General features: G+C 34.6%; 1 protein-coding gene across 1 annotated transcript in view; it reads right to left on the bottom strand.

Annotated features, from left to right (window-relative positions):
• Positions 1-675: 675 nt before the first annotated feature.
• LOC113228523 overlaps positions 676-12901 on the bottom strand; it is a 41890-nt gene continuing 29664 nt past the window's right edge. The window contains exons 3-5 of the mRNA XM_026461862.1: positions 7681-7992; positions 2813-2927; positions 676-2324 (exon numbers count right to left, since the gene is read on the bottom strand). Coding sequence (XP_026317647.1) covers positions 2184-2324; positions 2813-2927; positions 7681-7992 — 568 coding nt within the window. The 3' untranslated portion in view covers positions 676-2183. The remainder of the gene's footprint in view (positions 2325-2812; positions 2928-7680; positions 7993-12901) is intronic.

Raw genomic sequence — 12901 nt, 5'->3', positions numbered from 1 at the left:
TTATTACGGAACAACATCCTCTCCATGTCTAACATAATTGTAAACAACACAATTATACAGGTTTATTTGTACAACACTAAGAACCTTGCAGGACTATATATTACTATCATCATAAACAACAAGTTATGTTCTATACTTTCATAATTCATCAGCATTTACTATCGTTCAAAAATAAAAGCATTTAAATAGATCACTCTAGACAGTGGCAACTCTGTGCAGTAATAAAAGAAAGCGCTAGCGTAAATACCAGCAAAACGCAGGAGCGGTGGTGGGGGTAGTCGGGGAAGACACGAAAATACACAGATCTAAAAAGTATCAGATAGTACAGCAAAAACTGAAAAAAATATTTTTGATAAATTTATTATGTTTTGTAAAAAGTTATGGATCAAAAATAGTTATTTGTGATGTTAGTAACATAATTCTACGAAGTTGTTAGTGTTTTATAAATAACCTTGTATATTGAACTAATTAATAAATTATATTAGTGATTGAGATTATTTGCGTAGTATCTCATAAGTTAATTTATTTAGATTAAAATTTTATACATAATTATTAGGAAACAAAGTGCATTGCGTGTTTTCAAATAACTACGTGCGTGCACATGATACAGTAATCGAAATAAAGGTAATTAATATTAATTTTAGAAATAAATAACATAAAAATTATTAAAATGACAAATTATTTCAAATTTCAGTAGTAAATTGAGCAACCAATTGTGATTAAAACAATATAAATATTTCAATTAATATGGTACTTTTAAAGTACATAACATATTTATTACAATAAATTCGTTCCTATTTAGTATCTATTTTTCATCAAACGCTCCCCTGCAAACTTTTTTATGAAGCCGGAAATAAAATTTTTTGAAATTAAATGATATTAGACTGTGCAAACAAAGTATTTCTATTGACAGGATTTTGTAAAATTATTAGCGGAATAAAAACGTTACAAAAAATACTTGATCTAGGAGTTATTTTGGTCGCAAAAAAATAAAAACATTTGGTTATAAAATATTTGGCATTCAAAGAAAAATAAATAAATGATTTCCTTAAAATACTTTGATATTATTCTAAAGCACATCTAGAACATTCTTTTGAGAAATTGCCAGCCAATCTTACATGAGAACTTGTTTGTTTGTATTTGAAATACGACGACGTTGGGTGATACAAAAGCCAAATCTCAAAACCCATCTCATTCACGAGTTTATTCTTAAAGCTCATATATCTTTTTGCATTCCAAACACCACAGTTTAAAACTTGACAACACAAAAAGAACTAAATCAAAGGTACAAAACCTTTGTAAGATACCTGTTACTTACATTACACCTATGTATCTTCTTGGAAGTTTCTTCATTACAAACAAACCGGACCAACATTCTACTAGACTTTAAATATTGTATGAGATTATGTCAATATAAGGTCCATTGCGACAAGCATACTTCTAAAAAACTCCAAAATTTCGATTTCTTAGGTTTTCACGGTTGTTACACATAGAAAATAAAATTTCGGAACTAAGTCGCGTATGTGTTCCTTCAAATAAACCAACACTTCATTGATCAGTCAACCGGGACCATGGGATCTGTAAATTACCCGAAACGTTGGTTTGTTTGAAAGAGCAAATAGGCGTGATTCAGATCCGAAAAATAGTTTCATTTCCTAAACTTCAAAATTTAATATTAATTTGATTTCACAAATAGCGTAGGATACTTATATGTAACTAATTCATTTATCCATTACATTTATCTAAAAAATCTAAAAAGAAAACAAGTATATAAAGTGAACTAACTATTTTTGTAGGTAAGAGTTATCGTTGTCGGAATTATCGAACACCGTAATCGAGATCAGTATCCAAACGATGGCGTAAAAAAATAATCTTATGAAGAAAACAACGAAACGGGGAAAAACATCACGTTTTAACTAATTACTATGGAAAAACTAAAACAGAAATGTGTAAAAGACATTAACACTATTAATGTCTTTTAAATTAATCATGAAAGTATACGTATCGGAATGGCCACCAATATTTAGATACTTAACTATTTAGTTTCAATTTCACCAAAGGAACTGGCTCAATCATTATTTATAGTTCACGGAGAATTGCACTCTTGCAGCAAACTTGTACACTAAGCCACAGTGTCTATTTTAAATTCGCTGTTTTTCTATCCAACAATTTCAAAAACTAGTTTACGCTGGCACCAAATTGCCACTTAAATACAGAATTAGTTGCGTAAAGATGACCACACCTAACAAAAATACGCTCTGTGTTGGGAGGGAAGCGTCGTCTGGCAAACCACATTCGGAGCCCCGATATTCTAGGCAGTAGTTCTGTGTATAAAACAAAATAATTAACAAAACCTATCACGGAATAAAATTGAATCATTAAAAATAATTGATACCAGTGACTGTTCAACGATTGTTACCTGGTAATTTTAATTACACAACTCAATAAAATTATCTCCTGAATGTCGTGTTTCTTGATTGAATTTAATTATTAACATTTGAACGTGCGATTTGAGTAAAATTAATTGAGTAAAATTATTTACAAAGTACCTAACAAAGGATTTCGAGTCCTAGTTCCAATAATGTGCTTCTTATAGATTTGCACCACAATGCTATGATGTGAATTTGTGACTAAACAAAAGCATCATAAAACAATTGTTTCGTTCACAAATAGAGGAACAAAAGTCGCCATGTGAGATTTTAATTTGACGTTGAGTTTAACAACTGTAAATAGAGCGAAGTGTTATATAAAAATATTCATAGTACGGCACTATACATCGTCATAATAAAAAAGTATTCAAAATATAACAAACCTTTATAATATTAGAAGCCATCCGCTTCAGAAAGGTGTTAGTGAAGTGAGCCGCTTCGTTGCCGCATGACCGCTGTACCGTCCGCTCGGAACATAGTAGGTACTCTTGGAATGAACTGGAAGAAAAACAACATTTCTAAATAACTATGGACTGTCTGACAATTAACAACGATGCGACACGTAGGTTGCCGGTGCATTTGCAACGCTATAATTTCAACGCAACGTAACGTTGCATTAGTACCGCCCTGTCGTCATCGGCACTGCACTACGCCTCCCCGCTTCATGCGTCCCCGATGCGTACGCCTTCCGTCTCCCGTTTCAACGCGCCATGTAACATGTAGTTTTTATTTATAATGTATACACGCCAGCACATCAAGCTACACATTGACGTATCTTGTTCCGTTGCACTGGAGGCGATTTTCGAACAAAAATGTGTAGTCTGATGTACCGTTGTCCGTACAACGCAGCGTCACCGCTTAGGTACGTCTCAACGCCGATGCAACGCATCGCATGGCATCACTCTAAGTTGAAGCCTATAAGTATCTTAACTATTCTAACAAAAGCCTACCTCCCAGTACATATCGATTGAAATTCATGGCTTTACATTAACGACCTTCTTACTTACCATAAAAACATAATATAAAAATAAATATTGAATTAAAATAAAATAACTATTAAATAACTATCTATTATATAATAAGTAAACATAAATGGGAAACTTTCGAAGTATCTCCTCGGACCTGTTTGCGTTAGCACCGTCTAAGATAGAGATATGGCCTGTCAGTAACTTAAACTCTTTAAACAATAATTATGTTTTAAGCGATCCGAAAATAATAAAATAAAAATGATTTTCATTAGTTATCTAGTATTCTAACAATTACAAAAAAATATAATAATGATTCAAAAACATTATTACCCAAACGAATCATTAATGAACACGAATTTCAAGGAAAAGCGTCAAAAACAGTTTAGAATTCATGAGTTAATCAAGCTACGTGACCTCCGTAGACAATAACTTCATTTCCACTGCGCTGTAAAAGCTTAATCGTTGAAAATTGAATTTTGAACGTGTAACATATTTTTAGTTTTCGGCAGGAAAACAGGAGAATTGTGGTTTGAGACAATATTATATTTTAAATTTAATGAAAAATATTTAAAACATGTTTTTAACAACTGAAGAAATGCGAACATATACGAATTTGTATAAACCAAACTAATTATTTAAAATCATCCGCGACATCCCGAAAGATCTGCAATTATCACGAACAAATATGGGGATGTGTCTGCATGTCGAAAAGATATTGACCCAAATATTATTCTAATGACAGAGCTGTTTCTTTTTGAGATTCAGAGGAATTCACGTAGTAAAAGTTGATCGTATTTATGACTTTAATCAGCCCTTGAAATATCGCAGACATTTAGAGCTCGTGTAAATTGACGTTTGTTCCAAAATTCTTATTTCATTGTTCAATGAAGTAATAGTTGGCTGTATTGCTGAACAGAGCGCATTGTACATCAAAACCAACCAACTAAGCAAACAGCATAAAATTTAAAATTGTTTATTTTAACTTGGAGCTGTTAAAACTTAGTTCGTTCACGTTTTCATTGTTTTTCAGTAGAAAATAGTGTTTTTGTTTATCTCCATTGTGAACGCGTGGGCGGCCGTGTGTGAATCCTGCGATAACAAACAAATATTTTTAATAGAAAAACTGGGCTGCGCTAGCCGTGACAAAATAACATATACAAATGTTTTAAAAGCTTTCATAAAATTGTTTTGAAACAATTTCCAAATTAATGAATTGAAAAAAAAGGAGTTTTGTTACTCTATTCCACGATAGATTTTCGTTATGATGCGAACGCGAATTCCCTACGAGTACTTAGTAATACAACCTACACTTGATTATATTAAAATAGCAACACGACCTTTCATCGTAATCCTACGAATATTATAACTTAATAGGTACCTAAGTTACGATTTCATTTCATTTTTCAGCTGTTAGCTTGTTACTATCCCACTGCAGGACAAAAGCCACCCTTCCCTTTTTCCACTCGTAATGACGCATCAAGATCGTCACGCCATTTCCTTCTGGGTCTTTCACTTCTCCGTCTTGCGTTTGGTGGGATCCATTCCGTGGTGATCTTTACCCACAGCTCGCTTGACACGCGGGAGTTGTGTAAGGGTCAGTTCCATTTCATAGCGTTTTATTTTTACCACTTTAACGATTTGTGTTTTGGAGAGCAGTAAACTGTTCCGTACGCGGTCTGACAGTTTTACTCCCAAAATATTGCATTGCGTTCCATGCCACGCTGACATAACCCGAGTGCGAACTTCCGACGATTCGTCAAAGACCAAGATTTGAGTACCGTAAGTACGGAGAGAATATGAACGTCCATGAGTTTTTCTAGGGATTAGCGTTATTTTCCATTCTTCAGGTTTTTCATTGACCAAAAGCTTCTCAACCCCTTTTACTAATCTTGTCTAGTTATAAGTTACAATGAAAAGACATTTCTTTAAGAAATTCTCAAATGATTTCGGAAACAAAATTATACAGGTAAGCTAAACTAGCTAAACTTTATTTTCTACAAAATAAGGTTACATTCGACGAGTCGATTGCTGCCCCATTTTGAGGTAACCCTTAGAGCGGTTACACACAGCGATGCAAACGCGATGCAGTAGCGATGCAGTCGCTAATCGTCTACCTTTACACACGCGCGCCATTTTAAGCAGCGATGCAAACGCGATGGAAGCGCGCGACTGCTTCGATAGAAAGGCGCGATTGCATCGCTACACTTGGGCTTTGTAGGCGATAACATCGATGCAATCGCGTGTTTGTATCGATGCAATCGCGCGATTGTATCGAAGCAGGCGCGCGTTCGCATCGATGCAATCGCCTATATATCGCAAGTGTAGCGACGCAATCGCACGTTTCACGAACGCGCGTTTTCATCGCTGGTAAAAGTCGCCGTGTGTAACCACTCTTAGTAATTTCATGCATTTTTGCGGCGTGACAACTTATGTAAGTAAATTTTATTTAAGTGACTAGTATTATACTAAAGTTAATTATAAACCTTCGTCTATAGACACGAAATCTTTGCTTAAACGTCTAGCTCTTAATATCTTTTCTAATTACACCTAAGGCGATTTTCACATTAACATAGGCCACTCCTAAAGCGTTACTGTGGCAAATTACTGATTCAAATGTTACAAATGGCGAGGATAACGAAGTCATTAACTGCCAAAATATCCTAAGTGTCGCACGAATCCAATAGAATTCACGAACGACGAATAATAAAACACAGCCGTAATGACGTTATAATACGCAAAAAATAAAATGTACCTACCTGCCGAACTTACCGAGGATTTTGGAGTGTTAATGACCACTTTATTATCATTTGTTTCTTTGCTACTTAGTATTTGTTTTACGCTCTTAATTATTTTTAAAGCCTTAGTCATTTGGCCAAGGTAAATATTACAAATACGCATAACTTTCGAAGAAAAAAAAGCTTCGCTTCATTCAACTTTCATTTCTTTTCAGTAAGCTTTTTAAAGAAGGCATTTCATGTACTATAAAAGATAGAAAATTTAAAGTAAGAACGTTTTATTCATTAGTAGTCTTAAAAGAACTAATTCTTTGAGATAGATTCAAAATTATCTAACGAGTGTTGCCAATAACCGTAGTAACAGACTGTTTGTCTGATGTTTTTCAAAGTTTATCCCAAAAATATTATTAAAGTCAAAGTTTTACATAAACGAACGGATGTTTGGAAAAGTCAAAAACAGCTCAACTGATCTGAATGAAATATGATCTATGAATGACTTAAATTCGATAATAAACACCCACACAAAAAAATCATTTAGCACATAACGCGAATGAAGTCGACGGGAAAAGCTGGAGATTAATAAACAGGCAAACAAGAAAATTAATATAGAACATTCACTGTTTTTCAAATTATACAATTTGCAAGTACAAGTAATAATAACAACATAATAGAAACGCATAAAAGACAAAAGGGTCGCCAAAAAGTGGATACTTTTGACGCACAGACCTAAAGTAATTTGCATGTAAATTTGAATGGGATGGTTCCCTTCGAGATAAATATACGTAAAGCTGTACTAAGCGTTGATATTGCTGGAATCATCTCGGACGCGTAGTTAGAATTGGTACGAGTTCGATAAATAGTCCTAACGAGGACCATTTAATATTCAACGTCCAGACTCTTTGAAGTGCTCGCCCCGGTCCTCTCTTGATAACTTCCATGACAGTTCAATTTACAAGACTGAATGACGTCGTCGATGTCATCTCCAGCTTACAAATAACAAGTTTATAAGAAACTCATTAGCGTATTGCTTAATCGCCTTAAAAACGTACAAAGGAAAAAAGCAAATAAGAATTATTATTAAGAAAAACGAAGCGCTTGTTTTATGGGATTCCCAATTTACAGAGTGGTATGGTTTATACCGATTATTTTTCAAAACTTTCAACAACTTTGTTAATCTAATTGAAGAACGAAATTTGTGCTCGAACTAATTACAAATTCAACAAGATTCGAACAGTCAAAGGCTTTGCAATCGTATTTTTGGCCTCCCTTGTTTTAACTTAAGGGACTGCGGGATTAGGGTGATAAATTCATTAAGCGCTCAATAAACTCTTAGAGACTTGTGCCCTTGGATTGCCCAAAGTCTCTGGAACACTCGTACATTAAAGCAAAATTATAATCAGGCAAATTCCGCCTGACTTAAAGCTATTCATGATAACGAAACCTTGACAGGTGACAAAATGTATACAGTCTTCATTTAAGTCCTTATCTAAATTGATCATTAATAGGATTGATACAAAAATAATTATATGAGGATATGATTTAACTCACCAACAGACTGTTCTCATGGTGTCTTCATGGTTGATATCGCGCTGATCCGTATGATACTGGTCGCTAGCTTGATGATTGCTCAACGAAGTTAACGTCACTTCGTAATTTCTGCTGCAAACTTCGTATTCCGACCTCACATTCTTTACACAATCAGCGTGCTTCAAGTATTCATTTTGATAAGCTCCTCTAGTACACAACTCATTGACGACTTCCGTAATACCAGAATATATTTTCCTAAAGACAATTTGTTCATGTTTCTCCATACATACTTCAGTGTAATTGTCTATGCATTTAATACCAGCGCGCAATCCACTGCAACAAAGGAAATAGATTCATGCATTACTAAATTATGATACAAATTTGGAATTCTAATTATAGCATTTAATTGCACAAAGTTAATGAAGGTTTATTGATCAAAAACGGGTGAGAGCAGGGAATCGCTGTGTGGAGAACGAATGCAAAATCGTTCAATACACTGAATAATATATAATACATGACAAGAACTATATCGAGCGTCCTGATACCGGTTCATTGTGAATTTACTCTAGCTCAAGTTCACTATATTAACATTGTTCAGATGATATCAATATCTAAACGTCTGTAATAAATACCTAAGTAATTAATAGATTCAGGCGTTGCTTTGTACAAGTCCATGTTAATAAAAATGAAGCAAATTATTTTGCTACTCCGCGAACCCAGGTTAAATCGTGCAAAATAGCTACGCTTGTGTATAATATTTTTTCATGCAGTAAATTATCCCACTCTCCCTCCAAAAATTAATAAAATAAATAACACAAGCGCAACTACAGTCACAAACCACCACCAAAAATATATCCGACACGTGTTTCGCCTCTCCACGTGGCATCCTCAGGGACTGTTGACTGTTGACTGTTGGGTGTTTTAGAACAGATGGAAATAATTAGGTACAACAACAGGGGTTGTATAATAAATGAACATTTGAATTTTGCATCATCACCTTTATTATGGGTATTTTCGGGTTTAAGCAATAGCAACACTGGGGTTATAAATACACCAACCGTTCTAAACGAGCTCACCACAGATCATTCATACACTATATTTGAGCTCACTATTTGGCCGAGTGTCGAGCAGTCAACAGCCCCTGAGGATGCCTCGTAGAGAGGCGAAACTCATGTTGGGTATATTTTTGGTGCTGGTTTGTGACTGTAGTTGCACTTGTGTTATTTATGCGGAGGGAGAGTGGGTAATTAACTACATGGAAAAATATTCAACACAAGCGCAGATATTTTGCACGATTTAACCTTCACTGGGTTCGCGGAGTAGCAAATTAATTAACTTCCATTTTTAATAAATACTTAATTAAACAGTTACACCTACTTTTATTAGGGACGTACAGATTAATTTCTACGTTTGATTACCGCTGCATAATTCTAATACATTCATTCACTTGGCCGTTTGCTCAGTAAAGTTAGTCGAACAACCAGCTCCAAATTGGTATTTACCGCAAACAAGAACACTAAATTAAGATGAGCTAACTGCTCTCCATTCCGTTGCGAGTTCCTCTGACGGTAGACTTGCTATTTAGTAAAAGTTAAAACGCTTTTAAGAAACCACGTGAATTTCGAAGTTAAACATATAAAATAATATATAGTTTACCACAATACTCTCAAAATGGTGCATCAAGAATAAGTATGTTAATTTAACAGAACACAAATTGAGTTTTTGTTTTTTGGTAACACGAGTTTTAGGTTTGAGTCTCGTGACGACAAAAACATATTTTTTAAATGATGGTTTATTTTTCTCTAATCTCCTTTTAACTCTATACCCCTTGACCAGCGATATCTCAACTTCTTCAAAAAAATATTTTTTGTCAAACTGAGAAATAAGCCTCTGTTTCAGCGATCACTTCCGCATTTGATGCAAATTGGTAAAAAAATCAGATAAAAAACGTCAAATGGAGTCAAATCTGGTGAATACTGCGGTGTGGCAATAGTTCGTATCATAATTGACAAGTGTTGATGTTCCATGGTAGTGGCACTGATTGCAGATGAGAAACGGAATACTCGGAATTCCGTTTTCTTCATCTTCAAAAAATACTCGTACATAGACTTCACCTAACGTTTTTATTTCTACTTTCTTTTATTTTCGCGCTCATTTTAAAAAGTACCGTTAGTTGCTTAGTTAAGCAGTTCAGAATCAAGAAATAAAAATAAATAAATTGTAATAATAATCATAACAAACTAGTGGAGTAATTTCACATAAAAATAATTGAATATCAATTCAATAAAAATTTGAATACAATGAATAGCTTAGTGCATCGACTTACAAAAAGTCAATGGCTTAATGACAAATATTGATCAACCCACCCTCGTAGTTTAATAATAGATATTATATTATGTAATATGTATTTATCTAAGTATTTATATAGTTTATTATAATTTAATGTTACTGATATTTTTTTAATTACATAATTTTTGTTTTGTTGTGCACATAAACCCGTTACGGCGCGTGTACAAGCTAAGAAAATCGACATGCGTCGACACATCTGCTGCAGAAAAGATGAGAATAATCTTGTACACGACAAGAACTTTGTCGGATCTAGACACGAAAATATGTCGTGTCTGTTGCAGACAAGAAAATGATGACTATGTACACGATACGAATGCTTTCGGGCAGACATGTGTAGGGTAAACGTGTCAGTGCATTAACGAGTCTTCCAGGTAGCTGTCGTTTTACTAACGACTGTGGGAATAACTATGTTGACTAAAATGGTAGATAAATTTATAAGAAAAGAAGATACTAAAGAAATCTTACATTGCGATAACATGAAGAAAAATTTATCAAATATTTAATTTATTTCTGTATTTGTCATTTCTTGAAAATCTTCCTTAAGAATAATAAATATTTCTCTCCATGCCTCAAAGGTGTGTTGTTTATCTTTATAAATCTCTAAGGTTTGGTCCCACAATACGGGTCGTTTCTCTACTACACTTATAAGTAAATCAAGCATTTTATTAGTCGCAACAAAATTAATGGTGCAACAATGGTGCTTTGCAACACCAGTCCACGCGCATAAACGTGTCGTTTACTGACCATGCGCCCCATACAATACCGGCAGAGTGCGTCGAGCCGGGGGTATATAAGATTTTTTGTTGTCCGGCGCCGAGGCTGTGTACACAGTTCGTGTGCAGAAACGATACGAATTCTTGCTTAGACACGGCGACTTTTCTTAGCGTGTACACGCGCCGTTATTGTAATTATTGCGTCTTGTAATATTTAGGTCTGCAGGAAGAAATGTCTTTCAAAATAATTAGTATATTTAGTCTGCGTTTTCCTTTTTTCTAAATGTTATTGTGTTTTCCAGGGCAATGATTAAATAAACAAGGAAATAGCACATTTACTACACCAATTTCCTGGTCTCAAACTAGGGAATTACGTGGAACGGAACTCACTCTGAGACACTCCCCAGAACACCCAGACCAAAATTAATTAAGAAAAGTTCATTTCCCAAATTGGTCCTACCGGGAATCGAACCAGGAAACTCAGCATCCAACGCCCACAGTGTAAAACGTTACGCCCTCGAAATTGTCAACCGGTTACTTCCTTTAAGGTTCCCTAGAGATCTAAAAACTATTATCTATGTTACTTTACAACCCTAATATTTAGATGTATACACCGAGGCCACTAAATGCGTCCCTGCTTACAAAAAAATATGTGTCTACATAACGAATTATACCGTGCATATTAATTATAGTTCTAATAAATTACGTGAATATCACAATCACAAAAAAAACTAAAAATAGTCAAAACTTAAAATCTTTCATTAGCACGGTATTGTAGTTTCACAAGTCCCCTTTCTGTCTTTAGCAAAAGTTACCCAGTTTTCCCGGAGTTCGAGACGTTAATGGACTGTGCTAGAGAGCTTAACTATGATACTAGAATTGCTTGTGAATCAGTTATTTAATTATACTGCTATATAAGAACTGAACTTTACTAAAACAGAGTTCCACCTCTTAGCAGCTTAAGAACTCTGAACTTTTGTGCCAATGTGTTTCATGATAAGCTCGTTATTAACGTTTAACGCGAGCATTATTGGAGAACTATAGGAGATGAAATGTTGTGTAAGAAGCTCTATTTATTTTTATCACGATACTAAATGACGGGACGAGCAAGTTGTGCGCCTGGTAGTAAGCGACACGCCTATCCATAACAGTTGCAGTGCCACTCAGAGCTTTAAATCGCAAAGATCTGAGGTCACTGCGTCACTCACCCTGAAACGTGAGTTGGCATGTTCCATGTGCCTGTAACTTCACCAGCACCCTTACACTGCAAAACCGTATTAACTATCTTAAAATACAATATAATTAATATATGTATATGAAATATCCGCTTATTCAAAATAAATAAATTTAAACTTCAAAATGTATTGCAATTCATACCAGAGTCGAAGACCAAACACTTCATCATTTAATACAATATACGATTACTGTCATGTTTCTTTATTCGTCAAGTCGCGATTTAGGTTAATTTTAATCCTATTGTCATAATCCGTCACTTTTTATGTTTTTCAATGTGGCAAAAATCCTGACCGCAATGTGACCGCGTTAATTGCAAAAACTGAATGCTCTGGTTTCACATCATGTCATTCAGTGTCTGCCATATTGAATTTTGTGTCATGTCACTGCCAAGGTTCTTACAAATCTACCGTCACCTCATTTTTCAAGGTCGATTGAGGCTTTCAGATTTAGGATATACCTAACCCGTCTAGTTGCTTTAGATTTAGGAGATACGTAACCCGTCTGGTTGCTTTATCCTTACTAAAGTTTAGAAAGTCGGCGAGTAACTGCCAATTTTAGTTTACTCAGACAATGTTGGCTCAAAATGCCGTTAATATCAATTTTGCAAGAAGTACAGTCGCGTGTCTACATCTCATCGAGTATATAACTAGAAATAGAGACGAAATAAAGGCCTTGTATTCCTGGTAACACATTAGCGATACAGCTCTTATAAATATCAACTCCCGTTTGCACTGCAGTATAGACAGGCCAACTACTGACCTGTGTGTACGTCTCCAAATAATCCAAAAAATATTCTGTATTTATTGTAATAAAGATAATATATCTAACAATGTCGTGCTGTTCTATTCGGTGGTGTGGGAAAAACAATAAAACATCACATAATTACAAAACAAACGGAATCACATTTCATCGGTAATTAAATACTAAATATGTAATTTTGCAAT

This window comes from Hyposmocoma kahamanoa, unplaced genomic scaffold (assembly GCF_003589595.1).
Source record: "Hyposmocoma kahamanoa isolate Upper Pololo Valley unplaced genomic scaffold, ASM358959v1 232, whole genome shotgun sequence".
Taxonomy (NCBI): Eukaryota; Metazoa; Arthropoda; class Insecta; order Lepidoptera; family Cosmopterigidae; genus Hyposmocoma; species Hyposmocoma kahamanoa.
The sequence above is the reverse complement of the archived record's forward strand: the minus strand, read 5'-3'. Positions and strand labels throughout refer to the sequence as shown.